Source organism: Opisthocomus hoazin, chromosome Z (genome assembly GCF_030867145.1).
Source record: "Opisthocomus hoazin isolate bOpiHoa1 chromosome Z, bOpiHoa1.hap1, whole genome shotgun sequence".
In the NCBI taxonomy this organism is placed as follows: domain Eukaryota; kingdom Metazoa; phylum Chordata; class Aves; order Opisthocomiformes; family Opisthocomidae; genus Opisthocomus; species Opisthocomus hoazin.
Genome location: NC_134454.1, coordinates 69,891,277 through 69,915,193, shown reverse-complemented (window position 1 = coordinate 69,915,193; position 23,917 = coordinate 69,891,277). Strand labels below are relative to the sequence as shown.

General features: G+C 39.8%; 1 protein-coding gene across 4 annotated transcripts; it reads right to left on the bottom strand.

The window, feature by feature from the left end:
* Window positions 1-493: 493 nt before the first annotated feature.
* Window positions 494-23,676, bottom strand: MIER3 (MIER family member 3). 4 transcript variants are annotated; one of them, XM_075411054.1, is made up of 14 exons: window positions 23,607-23,676; window positions 22,826-22,850; window positions 20,453-20,598; window positions 18,421-18,555; window positions 16,892-17,012; window positions 14,577-14,662; window positions 14,306-14,378; window positions 11,640-11,791; window positions 11,105-11,186; window positions 6,756-6,850; window positions 4,800-4,927; window positions 4,469-4,614; window positions 4,239-4,385; window positions 494-3,659 (listed from the first exon to the last, which is right to left on the bottom strand). In XM_075411054.1, exons 1-14 carry the CDS (start codon window positions 23,613-23,615, stop codon window positions 3,529-3,531), a joined length of 1,476 nt encoding a protein of 491 aa, XP_075267169.1. In that variant the 5' UTR covers window positions 23,616-23,676; the 3' UTR covers window positions 494-3,528. The 4 variants fall into 4 exon arrangements, with proteins under 4 accessions (XP_075267169.1, XP_075267166.1, XP_075267167.1 ...); XM_075411051.1 differs by having other exon boundaries at window positions 3,567-4,385; XM_075411052.1 differs by having other exon boundaries at window positions 3,567-4,385; window positions 6,756-6,847.
* Between the last annotated feature and the right edge of the window lie 241 nt (window positions 23,677-23,917).

The following is a 23,917-nucleotide window of genomic DNA, read 5'->3' as shown; positions in this document are numbered from 1 at the left end:
TCAAATAATGTAACTGCAGCATTAAGGCCCCAGCTGAGTAAAATTTTTTTGTTCACACCTGTAATCTAGCTTGACGTGAACTCAAGGATCTGGTGAAGTGTTCGTACACCGGAGAATCGGAGTGTGTTCCCCACAGCTCACCACGTAGTGTGAATACCGGGTTATACAGCTGCGGCGCGCTACTCTGAAGCTACATTTGGGTCCCATCTAAGATTTTGCTACACTGAAGCCATCATGTTTTAATGTTCAAGGGAAATCGTTACTTACTGCTTCACCTGCATTGCTGCAATGCTGCGTTTTTTTTCACTCTTTTCTATGTAACATTAGGTAGCGTGGTAGCATGAGTTCTTAAAATGCCTTCGGAGTTCTTAAAATGCCTTCACTTACTGCTAAACATTTCTGAAAATGTAGTAGCAAACATAGTGCAGATGCACGAAAAGCTTTACAAGTAAAGAAAGGTTTCCAGACGTTTATTTCTGGAACTGTACACCAGGTATTAAAGTACAACAAATACAAAATAATGCTCAAAAAAAATCAGTGTTTATGTACAAATATTAAAACCAATGCAACAATAGCGACTTCCTCTTGAACACCTGATACTAAAACATGTTCCGATTGTCACTAGATTTGTTGTTATGCACAGAGTACTTACTTTGAACTGAGAATAACTGGAATCTCTGTTTTATTAGGAGGACTATAACCATTCCTACTGTATTTTACAATCGATAGTATCTTCCTTCTTCTTTCTTTCAATGAAAAATAGGAATAAAAAAAATAGTAACCTTGTCATTATTTTATAAATTACTGTATTTAGTTTCCCTGTCTGTAGACAATGTGCTTGTAACGCTGGGCAAATAGTGTCCCTGTTGGTCAGTTTATCCATTAGTTTACATTCAAAGCTGAAATATTCACTAGACTTTGGTTAAATTAAGTAGTATCACTTATGTTCTACTCAATCTGAAGCATTCCTATATTTTTGACCCTCAGTTTTAAAAATTAAAAACAGGAAACAATTGCACAATTCATTGACCTAATTGTACACAATTTAGTATTCTTCAAACAGTATTGTACAACCTTCAAGTAAATTCGGCAGTTTGACCATGACAAGAGGAAAACTAAACATTAAAAAACCTAGTGTGAGAAGATGGCGTATGACTAACCAAAGTAAAAGTATTGCTATAATCACAGCACCAGTTACACTTCTAAATGAATCAGCTATCCTCTTCAGATTCCCTCTACATAAAAAGGATACATTTACCAACACTGCAAATTGCCCATTATGGATTTTTTGGTTTGTCTGTATGAAGAAAAAGCGTGGCAAGGGACAAAGAATTCATCACAGTTTGTTATAAGAATTGTGCTTCCCCGTCTAAGAACCAAGGCAATGTATTTTCTTCATATGGTTGCAATTCAGTTATCTTCATGCTGACTTTCAAAACGCAATTCTTTTAATAAACAGTAACAAGTTCTCCATTTAAATGCTTAAACTGAGAGAAAAATAAGTAAGTCCAGCTTTTAAAAGTAAAGTTCAATAAATAGCTATTTTACATGGATAAAGTCATAGTGGTACAAATTTATGTCACATCAAGCATGCACAAAAATGTTACTATACACAGAAGTAGTCAGAAAATATTGAAATAGATATCTAAAAAGATATGAAGAATTTACATATTTACAAAATCTTGCAAATTATTGCCTTATTTTAACATGGAATTAAAAGTAAACGATACCAGCTAGCTAGCCAACAGGCTAAATACGATCAGCATTTAAAAAATCTATTAGACTAGCCGGAATTCATTTTTCTCTCATATCATTTTCTGAATTTTGGTCAAAAGTCTTTATTAAATAACTAAAGTGTCCATTCAACTTGCTGACCACCCAAACCTTAGACAAGTCTGTCTACATTAAGAGCCCAGCAATGCATAGATAAACTGAATATATTACTGCATCAGCTAATGAGAATGGGCATGTTCATTTAAGTGCAACTGGCATAAGCATTCAGTCATCTTTGTATAATGATTTTTATACAGACCAGCCACTCACTGTAAACCCATAGATCAACTTGAATGTATAAGAATGGAGGATTATGGCCAGTATTTTACAAAATTACATAAAATGTGTTGATTCATAAACAAAAGAAACAAGGTACAAAGTTCAGCACAAAACACAGCAACAAGAAGCTGACAGCTCGGCTAGAAATGTCAGAGTACAACACAAGGCCAAGGCTACCCGTTATTTACTGTGCACTTACTAAAGTTACGTATTTCAGATGTGGAAGTTACAAACTGGTTACAAAATTATCTCTACTTTTGTCCACTGTTCTAAACTAATTTGTTTTTGATACGGTAAATGTGCTGTTGTGTAAATACTTCAAAGCAATCTTCATTACAACGCTGTAAAGAAAACTCCGTACGCTGCATCCAAAACTCAGGATGTCAATGCAGTTCACAGTATGCATAATAAATACCCTCTTCCCTTTCAAATATTAAAGTCACTACTTTCTACTTACTCAGCATAACCTTGAAGCAACTATTACAAATACCAGCAACGCAAACTTAATCACTTGGATAACGAAAACAAAACAGTGGCAATTAAATTTATCATACAAACAGTGCAAAGAAAAAGTACGGAGGGAAAGGGGTAATCCTATTGAAGTAAGGTTCAGATTCCCATTAAAAAAACCTGCAAGCTGTATGCAACAACAACATGTCACAATCCAGTACTACGTTTGGTTTCACTCCCCCGCAGGAACCAGAACATGTTCAAGACAGACTTTCTGGATGGCTAAATTGCACTCAAAGTTCAAAATAAAAAATTTACTGAAGTTAAATAGTTGCTTTTATGGCAAACATTTTTACTCATCCTTTCCTATTCGACCAAGGTGGTGAAGTGCCATTTTTGAGCCAATGACTTGCCAAAACAAGTAAATGCAATCCACACTAGAGAAAAACTTTAAAATACATACTTCAAGGTTCTACTCTTCCTATACAAACTAGACAGTCCCTCAAAACTATAACACTTTGAACTGCACTGCTCCAAACAATTTAAGATGTCTTCCAAATGTAGGCGGTTTGTTTAGTGGTAAATCCTAAGCTGTGCAGACTGTAGCTTTATACAACTCATCTGCCTTAGGAAAGTCAAGGTACACGATTACATTACTCCTCAAAGTTGTGGACAACACTCATCTGAATAAAATATAGCCTAAAACACGTCAGTTTAAGCCACTAAGTAAGTTTAGAGTACAGAGACATCTCCGGCAGCGTACTTACTTCTGTATAAGGTAGCCATGGCCTATAACTTTGCCACACCATCGAAGTGCAGGTCTTCACACTTTACTCACGTTAAGTCCCTTGTGCTAGCTTCCAAGATGAACTTGCTGTTTTGTAAACTGAAGTGCTCTAGTTTAGTATCACATGAGAGAAGGTTCTATTCAAAAAACATCCTTGTATGTTTGTGCAGTTTAAATTAAAGAAACCCATCCCTGCCTTATTAAGAAAAAAAAAAAATAAATGCTACATTGAGCAGGGATCAGGATTGGTACCTGTAAACATTGTTATTCCACTGCATCCGTGACGGCAAAAGTAACTTAGACTGAAAAGCCACTCCAATCCATTCAGAACTTCTGTGCTGGTTTTGAAATGGTGGCCTCCATCTACAGGCTTTAAAAAAAAATTGAAGCAGAGCTTAAAGCTGCACCACAGAGTTCTCTTAGTCCCAAACAATGCCGAACATCCTATGACATTTCCACATTTATGGACTGAAAAAAGAAATTACTCTTGATAAATCAAGATATAGTTCTATACATACAAAGACATCACTGATGTCATAAAGTTCAAACTTCCAGTGAAAGACTAAGCAAACCTGACAGCTGCCATCAAGTTTACTACTACTGCATAAAGTACCCACTGTTTGTTTAGTTTTCCACAGTCATTCTGAGTGAAGGGCAGCATGTTGGTGAAGACTGTGGGTACTGATAAAACCATTTGTCTCATTTGCAGATAGACTGCCGAAGTCAGCCACCGAAACAGCCATTTTGGCACTGGTAATATGGTGTGTGTGGTTCTCAAAGTCCACACCAAGGTTATTTACAGAGACATCATTCATGAAAGATTCTGGGACAGCAATCCCCATTTTCAATCTTTTCGCAGGTCTTTCTGTCTCCTCACTGCACATGTTCATTGGGTTTAGCTCTGAATGATAAAAGCCAGTCTCAAATAAATTAAAACAATCACTTTCACCATTGCTAGGCAAGTTAAGCAATTCTTCTGTTCCAACAGGCACATGATTAACCGGCGCTCGGGGTAAGCTGTCCATGGGAGGAAAGGCGTCATCCAGGCAGTTCACGTCCGAAGTGTGGCAGACTGTAGCTACACTATTTGTCAATGCTGGAAAACAGATGAACACAAATGCAAATGAAACAGTTGTTCGCATAGTTACAACAAGAAGATTTTTTTTTCCCTTGATTTACCTGTCAGCTCATTGGCAGTGATAGAGTTCAGAATGCTTAGCTGTTGATCAGGAATGGTTTCTGTTCGACTGTTAGATGTTAAGGCTGAAGAATGCACTGCTCCACCAAGGGCTTCTGCTTCATCTACCAAACGATCCATGTAGTCCCTAAAGTAACATGGCATTCATAATGTATTATTTAACTGGAAAACAGGGCCTAAAAATGATGATGGATTTAGTTTCAGTTGCCATAGCCACTGCAGCATTACACTGCAAGACAGCAGGAAAAAAGATACAATCTTCTACATTTACAATTTGCAACAGAAAACACATTCCAAGAACATTTTACTTACGTAACTCCTGGATGATGGTTGTATCTCTTCTTTCCAAATCTTGTTTGCTGAGCAAAGTAATCATATCGTTCTGACTTTTTCCACATGTAATAGAAAGCCACACACTCAGCAACTGTTCTGGTTCTTACCTAAAAGGAGAAGAATTGACAAGATTAATGCAAAGACTTGCGTCTTGTCACCTCCTCAACTCCCATTCCTGCAATGCTGTTAGCTTTATTGTTCTAGTGTTGGGAACAAACCAAGTAAATTAGGAGACTTCAGAGAGACCTACAGTTTCAAGTAAGTATTACATTTGTTCTATTGTACACACTATTGGCTTTTTAAAAACTAGATTGAAACTGTATCTACATCTGAAGCACTTTTATATACAAATACATGTAGCAGTTTTTTAAACTATAAGATAGACTCTCTCTTAAGATGAAAAAAGCTGAGCAAATCAATGACCTAAGAGAAGTGAAGCAGAAAAGACTCAGGGTACTTATTCCTCTTGGGAAAGTCCAGAACTGTGGAGGCTTTGACAACAGATAATCGCAACAGTAAATGCTTAAACAGCAGCATAGAACTGTAATCTTTTTGAGAAGGTATAAAGGACTCCAAAGACTTTTTTTTGGTCTATGTTTACTGTTTGTCTGTTTCCTGAAAATTAAGATTACTATGTGAAGCCAGATTCTTGGAGAAAAAGTCATTACTTCTACCTGTCTAAACTACATCCATCTTTAGATGCAGAAACACTTCACATCATCATCAGCCCCCAGTTACAGTTAAAGTTTTACAACTCTATCCAGATACAGGCTGGCAGTAAACTATACTTCAGCTTAATCAAACTTACAGAAACATCAGTGGCAAACCCAAAATGCCTTGGATGTAGTAGTAAAGCTTGCTAATTTAGACACAAACACACCACGCAGGGAAGGAAACGAACCGATGTCCACATGCTAGTATATAAAGTCCCAGTTAACACCACTTTGCAGTACAGGGATAAGGAAACATCTTGTTAAACTTCTCCATGCACTAAATCTTGTCAAGCTGATACTTTCCATATACAAATGACATCAGCTTATGCTGGGTCCCAGAACCTTCCCTAAACTTTATGGCATTTTACGTACTTGGAAAAAAACCCAGTGGATTTCTTAGACAAATTCTGGTACATAGTGACAGATACATCAACCCACATGCTCTGTTGCATGTTGGAAAAAATATTTTTTAAGGTCCATTTAAAATCTGAACCATTCAAATATTATTTAGGATGGATTAAACCAGGTATTGAGCAGGACTAGCTCACTGTTGTTGAACAGAACCACAAACCTAACAAGTTCATCTGAAATACAAAAAACCCACCAGACTCCTAAAGAAAAAAACCTTCAAGGTGGTATTGAAGCATAAAGGAGATGTGTAGAAAATTTGGAAACATCCATATAGTCAACAGTTGCTTTTTCATTAAAGAAAAAAAAAATTCCTATTCTTCAGGCACAGAGGAGTTAATCAGAAGCAATACAGATCAAGATCAGAACTCCTTCATTGGCCAGAAAACTGAGTACTGATGGATGACTACACTTTCTGAAAACACAAAGACCTAAGCCTGTTTCCATAAACTTACACCTTCCTGGCGACAAAACCAAGTTAAGTAAAGATGCATTCCCATCTCCCCCAGCCACAGTATGGAAACACTGTACTTCTAGGACAGGCACACATTTAAACTAAATTTTCAATATAAATGCATAAATGGAATTAATGTCAACATGAGTCAATTTACAGAGATAATACGTTGACTCATCCTGCAATGCCTAGCTTTTCCAAGGACATCTGAGGGAAAACTAGAACAAAAATGCCAAGCTGGCTTTAATATGTTGGTTTTTCTTTCAGTCTTCCGCAAGGCTTTTGACAAGTGTACTGCTTTTACAGATTTGCAGCACCATATCATCTACCAATTCTTCCATTTAACTGTAAAATACTAACCTTGTTCTTCTGTATAAGATGAAAGTCTTTTCCATAAATCAGAAGTGCATGTTCAAAGCTTCTGCATTCTTCTTCTGTCCATGCTGTCATCTCTTCTAGACAATTACAAAAATAGGCATGATAAACTTAATTTCACTCACTAACCTTTTACAAAGAATAAAATATTTGTTGGTAACAGATGAATATCCAAGTGCATTCTAAAAAAAACACGTTATTTAGATACGTGTTTTTTCCTCTACTGTACAGATATCTGACAAGAAATCTAACATTCTTCTTTATAAAGACTCTTTTATAAAAGAGTTTGATTTCTGAAATCCTTTATCCTTGAGGGCAAGGGACATTCGAAGGATGTGATTTGTTATTTCTCAATAAGTTTGTTACCAAAAAGATCAAAGCTTGATAACATCACCGAGGCACCAGTGTGATCATTTCTCTGAGTATTTCTTCTCACACAGGATACAGAGAACAGTCGCTGTTGGAAAAAAAGAGTTGAAGGAACAACGTGTTGTGATGGATGCCCCTACTCTGACTGAGCGAGCAGTACTTTAAGGCATTACCGACAAGAAAGCCTGACTGAGATCAGCCCTGCTGTGCAAACCGTGAGAACTGTGCTAGGCCATATCTTCTCAGGAACTAAGCAGTCTAGGCCATGTCTTACCAGGAGCTAACAGTACCAGCCTGAGCTGGGAACAGACAGAACTGACACTGCTGCAGGGGCACACCAGCACGTACACCGACCGGGGGCCTGACTACAGGTCAGTCACTTCACGGTATAAATACCTGGAGCCCCCCCAAGCTCACTGAGCTCTCCTGCGTGGTGGCGGGCTGCACAGAGGCCATCTCCCTGTGAGCAGGGAAGGGACACCTCTCACGGTTACCCTTCAGCATTGAGACACCCGAAGCCAGCACCCGATGGTTGTAACATGGAGAGTGACATTCTACATTAAGCGTAAAGTATGTTGTACGCTAGTGACTTCTAAATATCTCAAGTTATAGCTTAATTATCAGGATTGTAGTAAGTAGTACAGTGTTTGACCAACACCTAATTATCAATTAACTATTGGTAAATCATTATTGCTTAATTACATTTTAATTACCAATGATCCATTAATTATAATTTGATCTTTTAATCTTAATAAAACCTTTTAGTTAACCCCATAATGATGAATTGTCTTCATAATTCACCTGTGACAAAAATTGGCATAGTCAGGAGGATGGCGGATTCAATCACTGGCTACTTATGGAGGCACAGAGTTAACCTTTCACTGAAATTTTCCGATGATTGGGTGCATAAAAAGCAGGATAATTGGAATAAAATAAAACAACATTTGAACCTTGTAAAAGGGAAACTGAAAGATGGTAAAGAGAAGGTAATAATACACAAGATGTTGAAGAGGTGTTTAGGAGCTGCGTATCAGTATAAGGAATGTGAAGAAATGAAAATGTTACAAGATGAGGTTGAACAAAGAAAGCGAGAAGAAATGCTGTTACCTCTGCGAATAGACCAGTTGCTTTAACAACTGGTGGGGGGAAAGGAAAATGCAGGAAGGTAAAGGATAAACTAGAACTCATGATAATTCAAGCCCCCAGCGTCCAGAGGTCCTGTAAAAATTCAGAAGCTAATCATTTCCCCAGAAGATTGGGACAGAGATACTTAGGAGGACCCCAATGAAGAACTTAAGAGATAAGAGTGAATTTGATTAATTTTATTTATCATTAAAACTGAGGTATGTGCCGGACCTCCAGGGGACAACCAGACAAATACCATAAGAACACTCCATGGGAGTGGAGACCGCTTTGTTTCTGCAACTTGCCAATCTGCATGAAAAATACGGGTGGAAGCCTGGCGAAAGCAAGGCGGAGTACCTCTCTGGCACGTCTCCTTAACTGGAGGAGATCGCATGATGTTAGATCAGGATGGCCTTCGGGGACCAGCAGTGCTCCTGAACAAGGGACCACCCCCTAACACTGAACCACACTCTATTACCCACCAAGTATCGTACTGGGCAGGGGGCCCTCAGGACAGAGGGGAGCCCACTGCTATACCAGTAAGGTCATTAAGTGAACATTTTACTGCCATTACAAAAGCAGCCTGCCTTCAGGCTACAAACAACAGGTGCACATGGTGATCACCCTATCTCTGCCCCTGTAGACCCTAAAGCCACAAAACCACTAATACGGGGAACCCCAGCTGTTCTAAAATTGTACCTCCTTGCAAAAAAGGGATGAAGAAAGACAAAACATAGAACATAACACTCAGGAGGGCCAAGATGGCCAACCCCGCACTCGATCCATCCCGACCTGGGCAGACTTGATGTGCAGCATTGTAAATCACAGTTGAGAAACAGGCTGGGATGAACCACCACCAGCAGGGCGATCCCAAGCTGACACAGACAGCAGACAGATGCAGCACGTAATACAGACTTGTCAGAATCCCCAACACTTTCCCCAATATCATAAACCCTGTGGTGAGGTAGTGGACCCCAGGAAAAGGCACAATGAACCATGGAGGAAGGCTTTAGTGTCAGGCATACCTCACGCAGTCATACGGGGCCAGCCAACTGGGACTATATTTTTATCCAGGCTTTTGAAAAACAAGGGGTATCAGGGAATCTGGAACAAACCAAACAACTATCTGCTCCTGAAGACCCCACAAATAACCCTTTCAGGCTTCTTAAGGAGGAACTGCAAATCCCTTGGGTTTTTTTTCCCCAGAAAGATTAAACCTGCAGTTTCTAAAACTGAATTTTAGTTTTATGAACAACAACAACAAAAAAATCACTAAAAAAAGAGTAAGACTTTTGAAACAAAGTAGCTCAAGCTATTTGAATAGGTCAGTTTTGTCTCAAGTATCATTGCTTTCCTATCTTGATTATGGCTTTGGGTCTATATACAACTAAGAAGGGATATTTCAGGCATCTTACATTCATAATGGGGATCCAAAAAGTTTCTGTTCAGCTAACATTTAAAGACACTGGAGGGAAAAAAACACATTTCAAAACATTTCTGGAAGCAGACATTGGAACCAAGACCTTTCTGGTCCCAGATGAAGGCGATAATCACTCCACTTCAAGGCCTTATTCTTTCTTTCTTTCTCACCTCATTAATTTTGCACCCCATACTACAGAGTTATCAAGCTTCAAAGAGAAGAGAAGATCCCCATGTAAAGTTTCACTGCTAAGAAATCATCTTGGGAGCAGTGGATTTTTAATTCTCATCTTAAGAATAGCAGTGAACTTCAGTGGGTAGAGTAGATCATAGCATAATGGTTACTCTATGAGATGGGCACTGACGGTATCATCGTCCTTTACCATTTTTAATGAGCCTCTAGTAAGTTCCACCCAACTTGAGGCAAGGGTGGGGAGTGCAAGTACTAGTCCTTAGGATAGCCTTTTGGGCTCTGAACCACAAATGGGTAGAGGTATTTTTCAATTCCAAAACAGGAATCTAAATCCTAGAGAGGTGTGGGATTTAGGATACAACCCTGCAACTGATACTTCCTTACTGTTTTGGTCTACGCAATCTCTTCTTGTACATGAGCTTTATGACGCACTGCTCTGACAGTCCTTATTGTCCCCTTCAGCTTTATGTTAGATACTTAGCTTTCACAGCACCTAACTTGTAAACACTCAAGTTCCCTTCAGATCCAGCTCTGAATAGGGACTATCTGCCAGAATATCAACTTATACCAGTGCTCATACTCCATTTCTGCTTTATGCAACACCTACGTTACAATACAGGACAATGAACTGTCTTTGCTAAACGATAAACTCTGATTTTCATTTCAGGGAGTAATAAAGTTAGGGACAAACAAGATGGAAGCTTGTTTTCCACTGCAAACGTGAGTGAGGCTCTCCACGCTCTACCAAAGACCTGTGGAACTGTATGGTAGAAGCAGTTTAGGGTTGGCATATCACAACATTAGTATACCAAGGAAGAGAGTGGGGCTAATTTACATAGCCAGCTATATTCTCCTGATTTTGGTATAAATGTCATCAGATTATAATTGATTATGATCGCAAACAGTACTGCAATGTGTGTGAGAACTGCCTTATGGAAGCAAAATCACCGCTCTGCCCACCCCTCTCCTCAGTCTGTGCCATTTTTACAACAGCCAGTGGAGGAAAGAAGGGAAGGCGAAAAGCTGATCCTCAACCTCTATAAAAGCTGTAAAATTCTCTAGCAGGAATTTTCAACTGGCCAATGGTCAGATTATACTTAATCTGTGCTAAAGACATCACAGAAAAGGATGTGCTCATTAATCTGATTCTTACTGAAGGTTTTTCTACACAACTTTATTTTTTTTTTCCCAAACACACATTTCTGAAAAACCAGGTACTCTCTCTTACCCTGAGATGCCTTTCCATTCAAGCAGTATCTCTCAACTGCTTCTTTAATGTTATGGCTACTTTTAAGAAGCTCATACAGCGCCTAGAAAACAGAAGAAATCTTTATTAAAAGTTTGCAAATATCCAATCTCGACGTCCAAGACTAGCCTTTCAGTGAGCATATTTAACGTAAAAAAAGAGGATTTATCCTTACACATGATGAAATTATAAAAATAACAACCAAAAGCAAAACTATCCAGAAGCTGAGGCAAGGTTTAATTAAGAAAATGTAAAACATTCTATGCAATTATGAAAACAGCAGGACTTGTCAACAGCATGGCAATCAGAAACATCACAGGTCACAACATCACCAGTACTCAAGTACTCATAATTTTAAGCATGGCTTAAAATTACAAATAAGATCCCGACCCCAATAACATCTAGTTACAAAGAATAAAGAATTTGAATATTGCTGCCTTCATAATACAAGACAGCGAAAGAGAACACATTAATTACAAAGCAATGTGTCACAAACGGAACCACATATAAAACATACTTGTTCATTGTCCCGTGTATGCAGTCCTTCAGGAATTCTGCCAATCATTTTTTCATTTCCTGTTCTTAAGGAAGTTTCAAAAAGGTATTCTTTAACTTTACTTTCTGAGATCACATCAGGTTTCCAAAGTAAATGGTCTTCATTTTCATAGGCTGTCAAAACAGAAATCCATTAATGCCAGGTGTGACATTATTAAGGCTGCAACATTAAAAGCTATTTCACCAAGACAAAGAACAGGAACACAGAAGTAATCAAATCAAGCACCATCATGCCACCTGCAAATTGCAGCTCGCTTTTTCCCCAAAAGCCTGTTAAGAGACAGACCCTGCAGCATGACATGGCAAAGAGATTCAGGTTCCATGAGGATGAGCTAGGGGACTGAACTCTTGAGACAAAGAGTCTTTACAGAGGAACAGCTACTGACAGCTAGATAATTCCAGTCAAACTATGCATATATATTCATCATCTTCATACAAACTAGGAAAACCATTCACAGTTTTATTCAGCTGTTTTAAAAAAATAAACTATAGTTTACAGTAAAAGAGTGTAGGATATTACTTTAATATTTCAAATGTTACAAGTAAAAAAAAAATAGGAGGTGGCTAACTGGTAATTCTCAACCAAAACTTGCCAAAAATTACTTAACAGAATGGAAATCTAGGCCTCAATGTGGTAATTTGTTTTTCAGTTCATTAACAACTGAATGCTGTTAAGAACTTGCATGCTGCATACTTTACAAGCAATCAGGATGTACAGTCATCCTTCATAGTACACTGAAATCGCGTTTGCACCTCTTAAGTAGCTTTTTTGAAAGACAATATATTGGAAATACACAAGAGTCAACTGAACCTTTGTCAGTTTGTGCACGTTTCAATTCTAGATTAAAGTATAAATCCTTTACTCTGATCAATAGATGTGATTAACATGGCACATAATGTTTCACATACTCTCCTGGCGATACAAAATTAGAGAGTTACTCAATTCAAACACGCAAGCTTAATGACTGTTACAGTAGAAGAGAAGAAGGTTCTCAAATCTCTCATAAAACTGCAGGAAACCACATGAAGCTAAGGTGAGGAATAAAATTACATTTCCTCTGAAAATTCTGTTATGGCTAAAGAACATGGAAAGCTTTCAAACAGACATGCTACAAGTGTAAGGTTTACAGAAGACCAGAACTGCCTTCTAGCACAATTCTAGTAGCTGGGACTACACAGCAGAAATATGAGCCCCTGTTTGCCATCACAAGCTCTTCAGAGAGTACAGAAGGGGCTTCCATAGCATCCTCCACCCCTACAGCCAGCTCCAGCCTCTCCAAGGACTGCTGACACTCAGCTTCAACCTCCTTTATCAACCAAGACAACCCCACACTTCCTCCACGACTGATAATCCCAAGAGGAGGTCCTCGGAGTCTCCGATCTGGGAGCTACTTCTTTGCTCTTGGCCAGCCAGCAGAGGAGACTCTTATAGGTTCTCCCTAGCACCAGCTTATTCCAGAGAAAGTTGTCAGATTAACTCCTTCCTGGTCATCCTGTGGTTATTGGCACTTCTCTAGTTCTTGGATGAGAAGTTAAGATATGTAAATACTACAAAGACTATTCAGATTAATCCGGTTCTTGCTCCTCCATTTCTTACAACCTGTAAGCATCATGCTTGAACCTTAAGAAAACAGGAGACTTCTCTAGGTCTCTTAAGCAGCACAAGAGATGTTCACTTGCTAATGCTTCCAGCTCCATCCATACCAAACATTCATCTTCTCTATTGCAGAGGATCATTCTCCAAAAAAGCAGCTGGTAATGGTCGAAAGACTTGATAAACTTCACTGGAATAATATTCCCATGAAATGTTACAGTTTGAACACAAGTAACTTACAGAATATTGAAAATTTACAGGAAAATAAATAGAATGACCTTTATGTATTAACATAACCTCCAAACTGTTCCTTAATTTCACAGCTGTTCCACCCAAGAGCAAATTTATTTCACTATTTTCTTTTTGAATTCCACAGCTGTATTGTGCTATACTCTTCCAATAGAGAAAGTTTCTAAAGATACAATATGAAACTCTATTAAATAAGTTCTTATCTTCTACTCTAGCACAGCTGCAGTTTTTAACCCGAATGTACACCGGAATAACATCATACTTAAAACATCGTATTTTTTTTAAAGACAGTGTATTAGGACCTACATCTTCTATCCATGCTACGGAAACTTAAAATATTTTATTGCTTTGTTTTTCATATCCATTTCATAACCCACACTGTTGTGTTTGCCAAAAAAAAGGCAAAGAAAAACACTTGTTTTGAAGATCTTCAATGTAAACTAAGTTGAGTGCTCATAGCGCAGTTATGATACTCTGATGAAAGTATCTCCTTCTTGACTCACATTTTATTGCCTCCTAATATTACTAGGTATCTCAGAATTAACATTGTAATCCACCCTCCAAAGTTGTTTTGAGAATGTCCTCTCAAAGTTGAAGAATCACACTTCTGAGATATAATTGTGTGGTTGTGCTACTTCAGCTTCCCAGTGCCTTTGTAAAAAAAAAAAAAAAGTCTCTGAGACTAACTAAGCCATTGAATTTGCCTTATAAGTTTAAATAACATTTTTCCATCAACTGCTATGTATAAACACAAAATACAAAGTAAAACACTCAGAAGAACTTACCCTTTTCGTCATTACTGTATCTGCCAAGGTAAGGTGGAATTTCCGCCTGGTACTGTGAACCAACCATTATTTCCTGAAGATGTAACAAAAATGAAAAGAGAAAGGTATTAACTTCATATTCTGTGTATGGAAGCATTAACAATGCCATTAACCTACAATTTGGCAAGGAATTCCAGAATTAAGGTACTATTTTAGATATGTACTATAAATGCTAACAACGCATTTTTCTAAAGTTTTTTTTCAAGCTTTTTTTTAAAGGTATAATTATTACCTTTCTCAAATCTTCAGATGAATTACCATTGTCTGCCTCTACGTCTTCACCATCTGATTCCTTATCTCCATCACATGTAGTGTTTGCTTCAGACACAAAGAAGTTTGGTTTTAGTTAGGAAGTATTTTCAGTTCAAACAGAGAATTACAAGATATCCTTTACTTTTGACAGGAGCACATGCTTTTATTCTGGGAGACGCTTATCATGAGTCTGTTAATCTACATTTCTATCAAACTAGTATGAAGTCAGAAGGCACTGTTACTTGTATAATGCAGAACGAAAATGTTTATTGTCACTGCAACTGAGACAATCTACTATATTTCTAACAGTCAAAAGAAATTTTTCTTAATTGATTTTCTCAATAAGTCTTGTACCTTACAGAAAAGGTATGAAAAAAAAGAAAACTTCCAGGGCCATGACTTAGCCTCAGGTTAATCACAAAGCAAGTAAAGTTGAAGGCATGTCTTTATCACCTACTACAACCTTTCATCAAAAGTTTTAATGGGCATTCAGAACATTCTTTTAAACAAGGCTGCCTCAGCATGGAGTGAAGATACAGGAGAGATGCACAAAATGGAATAAGCAGAAGACAGAAAAAGACTGCTTACTCCTCTTTAATCTTTCTTTTTTTTGTTTGTTTGTTTTTTTTTTTTCTCCTTAGGAAGAAATACAGCAGAGCTCTCCAAGCAATTCAGATACAGTACTCCACAGAAGAACTCGTATGTTAGAATCTTGAATGCTATAGTATTGGTTTCTGAAGTAATTCTATTTTTACAGCTGTATAATCCCCAGCAGAATGGAATCTACAGTTCTGATATGATTAAAGCTATTTTGTATTCTCAAACTTCAGAAGGAACATGCTTATAAATAGGGTTGAAATTCTACCTTCATCACAACTAAACAGAATCATCAACATCAGAAACAATACCAAATACTGTATGCACTGAGGCTCTTCTTCTGTAGTCATTACTACAATCACCAGCCTATCTTTTTTTGTTGTTAGAAGTAGCAAGAAGCTAACCTAAATACATGAAATAAAAATATGCCTGGATATCATAAGCAATTACTTTTTCCAATTAATACAAATTTAATAAATAGCCTATATTATGTATTAGACCTGTTTATTGTAAAACTTAACATTATCTTAGTATCTGAGAAACGGACAGAGGTCAGAGAAAAAGCTGAAACTGCCAACAGCACAGAGAACTGACATCTCCCTCCCTGAAATAGTGGATATTGTATATTAAAATGTCCAGCCAAAAGTTTAACAGAGAAAGTAACATTTGGATAGAAAACCATGATGGCTGAAAACAAAGATGACTGTTTCTTAGTCAACAGTAAGATGAGGGGCTAATAATTTTTTCTACAAATCTGCCTCACTTTCAGTATCATATTCATTAATAGTTCACAAGCAACGTTTAAGTGCCAGCAAGTTTGGGGTTTGCTTAACTGAAAAAAGGCCATTATAATTTTTAAGGGTTTTGTGTCTCTCAACACAAATGTCTTCTATTTATCACATAATCAGCAGCATGCAAATCGCTGCAATTGCTGATGACTGAGGCAGCACACCCCCTTTATCATCCCCCCGTCTCTAGAGGAATGAAATCCCCCAGAAATAGTTTAAGATACTTGACAAATTAAAACTGTGATAAAAATCCTCCACACTGCTCTAACTCTAGCAGGGCAATGAACAATGACAATGAACAAATGAGCTGCAACAGGCAATCAGGAGTATCTCGTCCAGGCTGGATAACTAAACCACTGGTTCTCAGATCTTTCCCATAACAGCTACGTGGGTAGTGAAACTTTGGTGGTCATGGGTTCATAGGCCCCATCCCATATAAAACCACTTTGGCTCACCCCATGAAGTCCTATGGAAAAGCATCAAATGCATGAAGGGGAATAATCACACGTCCCAGTTCACATCCAGAGCCTGCATGAAGGAGCCACTGGCTTAAAAAGCAGCAGCAAGAATTCTGATAGAGAAACACTCATTTAAAAGAATGGGTTACGTATTAATACAATTCACTAACGTACTGAAAATCGTGAATGGCGTTCCTCAACACCACATTAATTATGAAGTTATTGTAGAGAAATTAATTTTACTCGTGCTTTGGGCGCAGTACCAAACACAAGTCTTCTGGGTGATCAGTAATACCAACCAAAGACAACATTCATGCACAACATCCTGCAAAGCACTGTTTCTCAATTCCCAGTCAAGTCAGCACTACTCTGCAGTTTTGATTTTTTTAAGTTAAGAAAATATATATAATGCTAAGACTTCTTGAGTACTATTATAAAATTAGGTTTCCTACATCTTAATGGCCGAGGAAAGAAGTCAGTAGCCTCGTGTGAAGTAACTGATGGTGTCAAGTCATCAGCAGAGGACTGTGTTTCTTCATCATCACCCGACAAGAGGTCTTTGGCGATTTCCTCCTGTATCATTAAAATAAAAAAATAAATCCTCAGACTGACTATTAAGTATACACTAGTGAGTATTTAGATTCAGCAAATTGTGAGTCTCATTAATTAAAATGAATTATTTTACCATAAGTGAAATTAGCAGACCATGCTCCCTTAATTTAAAAGCTAGTTTGCTCCTCCCAAATCTGAGAATAGAACCGTTCATCTCGGAGTTGTAACACAGGGGTTCACTTCATTTCCCCTTTGTCTTCTATTAAATGCACAAGAAGTAACTTCTGCAAGCATCAATCTCAGATACTCTTCCAACTGCTTTCAATGAAAAATTCCAGTGGAAACTGCCTCAAATCTTTAGAATTCTGTCATTCTTTGTATCACTGATATACCGAAGCTTTAAAAGGCTGTTAAGCCCATAAACTCTGGGAGAAAAAAAACCCAGGCAGGCACTTTTTCAGACTTTTGCTGACAGGAAAGTTGCAGATAATAGACAACTTGTTATATTCACAAAACACAGAAAATCAACATTTCTGTAGGTTAAAAGAAAAAGATACTAAGAGTGAAAATGCACACTTCCTCCACTAGTGGACATGTCTGAACCTCTCTGTATAGAGGTTAGGAAGGGAAAGAACCGTATCAGACAACAAGCCGACTACATTTTCGTAGCCTCAACACAATCCTGAATCCTAATGAGAATCAGATGTGCAGAGCCATCATTATATCCTACTTTCTGTGAAGTTTACCATTACATCATACTCCCAGAAAGTAAAAAAAAAGACACATACTTACTACCCAGACTTTATAAGGAAAACTACTAGCTGCATATGCTTTATACACAAAAATCAGATTAAAATCTCAAAATTCAAAGTTAGTTGCAAATCACAAAACCTGAAATCTGAAGTTTTTCCATCAGCAATGCAACACATACAGTCACTGCACATAAAAACAATCTCTCTCTCACTCCCCACAGTTGAGACCTTTCCAAATAACATCCATTTGCAAGCAGTATTTCAAAACATTCAGGAGTGCATTTTCCAGTTGTCCACAAACGCTCTGATACTCGACATATGTGTTGGAAGCCAGAATTATTATTTCTGGAAATTGCACACATTATCAAAAAATCTCACTTCTGCTAAAAAAAAAACAACCCACCTATCTATCTTGGATGTATTTTAGAAGAACTGTTAACTTTTTCATTTCTCATTTGTAGTAATACAGTGCCACAAAAGTTGCTACGCATTTCTAAGTGTGATAATTATAATTATAATCAGATCCTCAATATCCTTGAAAAATAACTGAATTCAGAGTAATACTGTATATTGAAATTAACAAAGAAACATATTTTGCAACATCAAGAGAGAGTGAAACACAATTTAAGGCCATCAGCTTTTAAAACATAATACAGGGGAAAATGGTTCGGACTTACTTTATCTAGAGTCATATCTGGAAGTTCATCTGCAAGTTCACTTGGAGAGCTATCTGCACTGGAACCTGCCATAACTGGAATCGTGGGTTCATAGCCGTAGAATGCCAGTAAGTCTTCCAATGGCATGTTTCCTTCCTAATACAAGAAGATTTACAAACTTTTCAACATACTGCCAAATACTTGTAAACAGTTCAGGCTCAAAAGGGTAAGACGTATTTTGAAGAACAAAAACAAAAAATAAACAAAGAAAAAATCAAAAGCAGGAATCCTGATTAAAGATCTAAAATATTTTCAGGCACAGGACTGAAATAATTCATAACCATGACCCTTGGCGTACAGCAAAGTCCCATTGAAGCTACTGAAGAAAACCATTTACTGGATGAAATTTAAAAAGTAATTACTAAAAATCTGCTCCTTGTCCGATTCACACTGTAGAGCATGACTTGCCTAGACTTCTTCAAGACAGAAGATATCCTAGAAACACCAACAACCCCCCACAGGAGAGAAATGCAGAAAAACTTCCGGACTTCAGTCGTACATAGTAACACCTGCAGGTGTGGGAAAACCCACGAAAGTAAACCAATGTAGCAACTTTTAAGCCTTCCATTCCATGTCCCACACAATGTATTTTATAATGACCCTTAAGAAAGTAATAGCAGCAAGACAGCTCATGATGCAGACGGCAAAAATCAAGAGAAAGGCTTAACTTTTAACTTGTTTTTTCCAACAGCTTTTTGTCCAAGTTATTTTAGTAAGTATCATCATACTTGCATCCTAATACAACTAGTAAAACAATAAACAGTGAAAATATTGTTACCTGATTCAAGCCACCAAAATATTAAAAATATTTTCCAATATTTGTATCTTTAAAAGTTGTATTACCTTTAAAAATTTCTCGCTGGACTCATACACTGACTGAATTACTTGTTTTCTTCAGTCAGCTACGGTCTTAGTCCTGCAAAGACTTTTCACAATGGGTAAACGTAAACTCATGTCCAAGTCTTTCCAGGATTGGGACCAAAAGTCACAAAGTGTTTAAGATGCCTGGCTCTCAGTTCTTCTTCCTTCTATTATAGAAGCAATAAGATTATTTATGGTGTAACAACTCCATTTTAACTACCAGACTTGGCAAGCTGCTTTGCTACTGTAATTGCAAGTTCATAATCAGCAAAAATGTAATTGCAAAGGCAGCAGGACAAAAAAAAAAAAAAAATCAGGAGTATAAACACTGCCAACTCCACATTTAGAAAATTTGTTTTTACATGGACTATGAAAACACCGCATCGTATCTGATGCTATAAATTCCATTTTCCTGGAACTCTGTTGACCAAAGTCTGCAGTTGTGTTGAGTGGTGTAAGTGGGTCACTGAAGAGTAAAGCTAGCAGCATTTATTTGTGGGTGTTCAGAATTCAGCAGGCATTTAGAATGGGTGATGCACTGCCACAGATGACCAACAGGTGTAAATAGGAAAAACATGTAATTAAAGAGTGTAAAATCGAATAAGAAAAGCCAAGAAGCAGGCTGGTCATTTTGTATGCCCACCGAAAGCCAAGCTGATGAAACGAAGATATAGAACTACCATTTACATAGCAAACAAATGTGATCCATCACGCCTAAAACAGGACTGTTTGTTTGCATACTGGAAAAGCAAAACTTGACCAACAGAACAAAATACAGCTAGCTGTTGCTTAATAGTATGCATAATGTAGTTTCAACTTACATCTGACTTACAAAATTTAGAAGCGATAGCGATACTGGATGACAGGACCTGCTTCAGCGACTTCTCTACCGAAGTGGACTGCTAAATTAAAAAGAACATGAACCTAACACTAGTATCAGAAACCAAGTTCAGCCTTTTTGTGAGGACGTACTGCTACGCCCTAACCAAATCCGATTTTCTTTTTTTAAATGACCTGCAAAGGCCTGTTGCAGGAAAATGCATTATAGAATACAAACTGAGTAACAGCTTGAGCACTCACTAGAAAAGTTACAACATGTATGGAGATTTATGACAGAGCGAGTCACTCTTACCTTTTCTAAATCTTCAATTTCAGAGCTGAAATTTTTGCTTTCCTCCATCATTTCCTCTTCTTCGAGAGTTCGCTCATCATCATAATCATGTACCAGCATTTCAGCAGATGGGTCGAAGTCATGATCCTCAGACGATAAAGAGCCAACTATCAAAAAAACCTAATTTGAGTCATTTTTCTTCTATAGCAACATATCAAATCACATCACAGAAAAAAATACAGTTGCATGAATTCTGTTACATACAGGGTCAGAACTCTTCATGGAATAATTCGAACAAATTCCTAACTACTTGACAAATTCAGCTGTGTTAGCTGGCCTCCCCTTTTCATATTTCTGAGTAGTAGGTGCAGTTTTCTGTCCTGCAGTACAGAGCACGTGGGAGAAGGATCTAAACTACTAAAACACAGCTTCAGAAAGTACAATCCCAAATTAATATTTTACTGAATATTGTTCAAAACGTCCTTGAAATCATCATTAGGGTACAAAGCACACATATCACAGGATTTCAGATGTTGCAGGATTTCAGATCTGCAATTCAGATTTCAGTCTGTGATTTATAGACTCTGTTTAGGTGATTTATATGGTAACAAGCACAGTTTTTCACTGGTAAACAACTAACCTAGGTTATGAACTAGCTTCCTGCTCACACCAAAATAAACAGTGAGACTCGCTTCACATTAGTTTAGCCTCACAGATGGATCTGTTATTAAAACTCATTTAATTCTTAGCTCTTGATCTAGAAAGGAAGAATAAACACAGCAGTTTCAAGAAATATTGAGGAAAATCTACCAGAAATAACACAACACTTCTAATGGATCACTTTAATTTACCAACCATTGCGGTCAAACACACACTTTATCATTACTCATGAGGATACTTGTAAGTCATCAAAAAAGTGCTGTCATTAAATGCGTTTTGTCAACTGTTACAAAGGTTATCATTAGCTTCAACAAATTTTAAAGATGCAAGTATTCTGCACCGCAAAATCAGTGTTCTACAAAGAAAACCATTGAATTACAGGGTTGTTTTGCTCTTTGATGTCCCCTTTCTTACAGCTTTCAGGATGGAGAGAAGAAACAGATTAGGATATTTCTTTCACTTCTTGTTTCTCCTTCTAGTTCTTACATACTAGTGCTCTGTTGCAATCTGTTCTTACAAGCAGCAAAGGAAAGGTTTATTACGTCCTTGTAAGAATCTCTTCAGAAGTTTTGAAGAAATAGATACAAAATTTCAATCCTCTTAAAAAAAATAAAGCAGTGTTCCTCTTTGCACTGCTTCCAGCCTTGAGATAGTTGTATACAGTAACACTTCTGAGTCTCAAAGCATCTAACTCCTTTTTCAGCAATTACGCTAAGTGTTCATCCCTTTTACGCAAGTAACTAAACTTTGTCTGTTTAGCTGACTTAAGACAACACTGTGAAAGTTTGTAATACCATACCGCAGAGAAACATTCAGGCCGAAAATGCTTTTTTATTCGCATGCCACTCATATTACGGTCTCAGAGAACTTTTAGTATAGCTGGTAACACTACTCCAATTACTGTAATGACATTATATGCTGAATTTTCCCGCTGTTGGCCATCACATCCTGATCCTGTTTTATGGAACTGTCGACTTCCTAATTCTAACACGTATTTATGTATATGTGTGCTCGAGATTATTGCTTCTAACTGCTGTTCTAACTCATTTTGTTCGAGGAACTCAAGTGGAAGTTCTATTCCACTTGCAGACTTCAAATAAAAAAAGTCCCATTTTCGCAGCTCTGAATGCTCAATGTCCAGTTTAAAATACTTAAACCCATATTCAAAAATACAAGCTCGACACATTTCTTAAGAGTAGTTAAAAAAGGTAACAAACAGCCAAGGCAGAAGGCGATTACACAGAACGAAAACACATTCCCCAAACTCTTCTTTGAGAGTAACCCTGCTGATGTTAACCTTGCTTGCTCGTGTAAAGTATTCCAAAGAACCTGGACAGCATTTAAAGTCTCAAAAAATTACTTATCATCACGATTTTAAACATTTTCTGTTATTACAAAGAAGTCAAAAATTTACACAAGCCTGTAGTTATCAGCAACAACAGAAGCAATCTCTCCCCAAGCTATGCGGCTTTACTGGGATGCTGACTTATAAGTGCGACAGAACTTTGTTTTCACTTTGGGTTCTGAGCGTCCAGTTGCTGACCGCAACAGGAGCTAAGGGAAGGGCTCCACAGCGCACGTCTCCTTCACTCGGAAACCTGGCGGGCGGCTAATCGCGTGCACGCGGAGCCTCGGGAAAGCTACGAGGGGACAAACGGGAGAAGGAGCAGGAAGGAGAGAGCTGAGCGCGGGCGGCAGGCCGGGTGCCGGAGCAGGAGGTGGGCGAGGACGAACCTGGGCTCGAACTCCCAAATGAAGCCTGCGGGGGGAAGAGAAAAGAGAGAGCGAGGTGAGATCGGGCTCCCCCCGGCCCGGCAGCGCCCGGGGGTCTCCGTTCCGCGACCCCCGCCTCCGCTCCCGGAGCTGCCCCCCGCCCGCCGGCCTCGGGCCCCGCGGCCCGCCCGGGCGGCCCCTCCATCCCGCTCACCCTCTCCTTCCCCGCCCGCCGCTTTCCTTCCCGCCTCCTCCGCCGGCTGAAGCCCCCCAGGAGCCCCGCCCGGCCCGCCCGGCGCTCCCGCTCCCACCGGCCTCGGCCGGCCGGGGCACGATAGGGGCAGGCGGCGGCGGAGGCAGCCGACCGGCCGCCGCCTCTTCCCCGCTCCCGGCCCGGGGCTCGCTCCTCCTCCCTCCCGCCGGGCGTTTCTCCATCGCCCGCGCTGCGGCGGTGCCGTCGCCGTCGCCCCGTCCCGCGGCCCCGGGGGCCCGGCGCGGCGGCCGCGCCCCCCTCCGCTCCCGGCCGCTGCCCGTCGGCCGCCCGCGGGCGGCGAACCCGGCACCCGCGCTGCGCGGCGGCGCCCGCCGTGCGGCCTAGTCGCGCAGGCTCCCGCTGCCCCGGCGCCGGAGACTCCGCCGCCCGCCCCGCCGGACACCCCCCCCACACCCCCCGCGCCGCCGGGCCGCTCCGGCAGCGCCTCAGGGGGATGTCGAGGCGGGCGCGGGGGGGGGGCCCGCCGGCGGCAGGGCCCCGCGGGGAGCCGGCCGAACCCCGGCGCCCCAGCCCGCTTTCCCCGCTCACCTCCGCCATATTGGGACGATCGGGCTGAGGAACAGCGCTGCGCCGAGTGCCCGGATGGGGCCGCTAAGCCAATGGCAGCGGCCGAGCCCCAGCCGGAGCCGGCCGGGGAGGGAGCGGAGGGGCCGGCGGGACCGAGCTGGGGCGGAGGAGGCGGCGCCGGGGCCGGGGCAGCGCCGGGACCCCACCTCCGGCGGCGCCGCGGCATCCCGCCCCGCCCGGCGAGGGCGCTCCGTCCGTCCCGGGCCGCCGCGCCGCGGGCCCGCCCCGCCCGGAGAGGGCGCTCGGCACCCGCCGCCTCGCCCGGGCCCGGG

Bases quoted from the DNA above. Each gene is read 5' to 3' on its own strand.
- MIER3 (XM_075411051.1), bottom strand. The intron at 11,792-14,305 runs GTAAGTTCTTCT...CTGTTTTGACAG, and splicing joins ATACAGTAATGACGAAAAGG to CCTATGAAAATGAAGACCAT. The intron at 4,615-4,799 runs GTAAGTAAAATG...ATGTTACTTTAG, and splicing joins AACCATCATCCAGGAGTTAC to GGACTACATGGATCGTTTGG.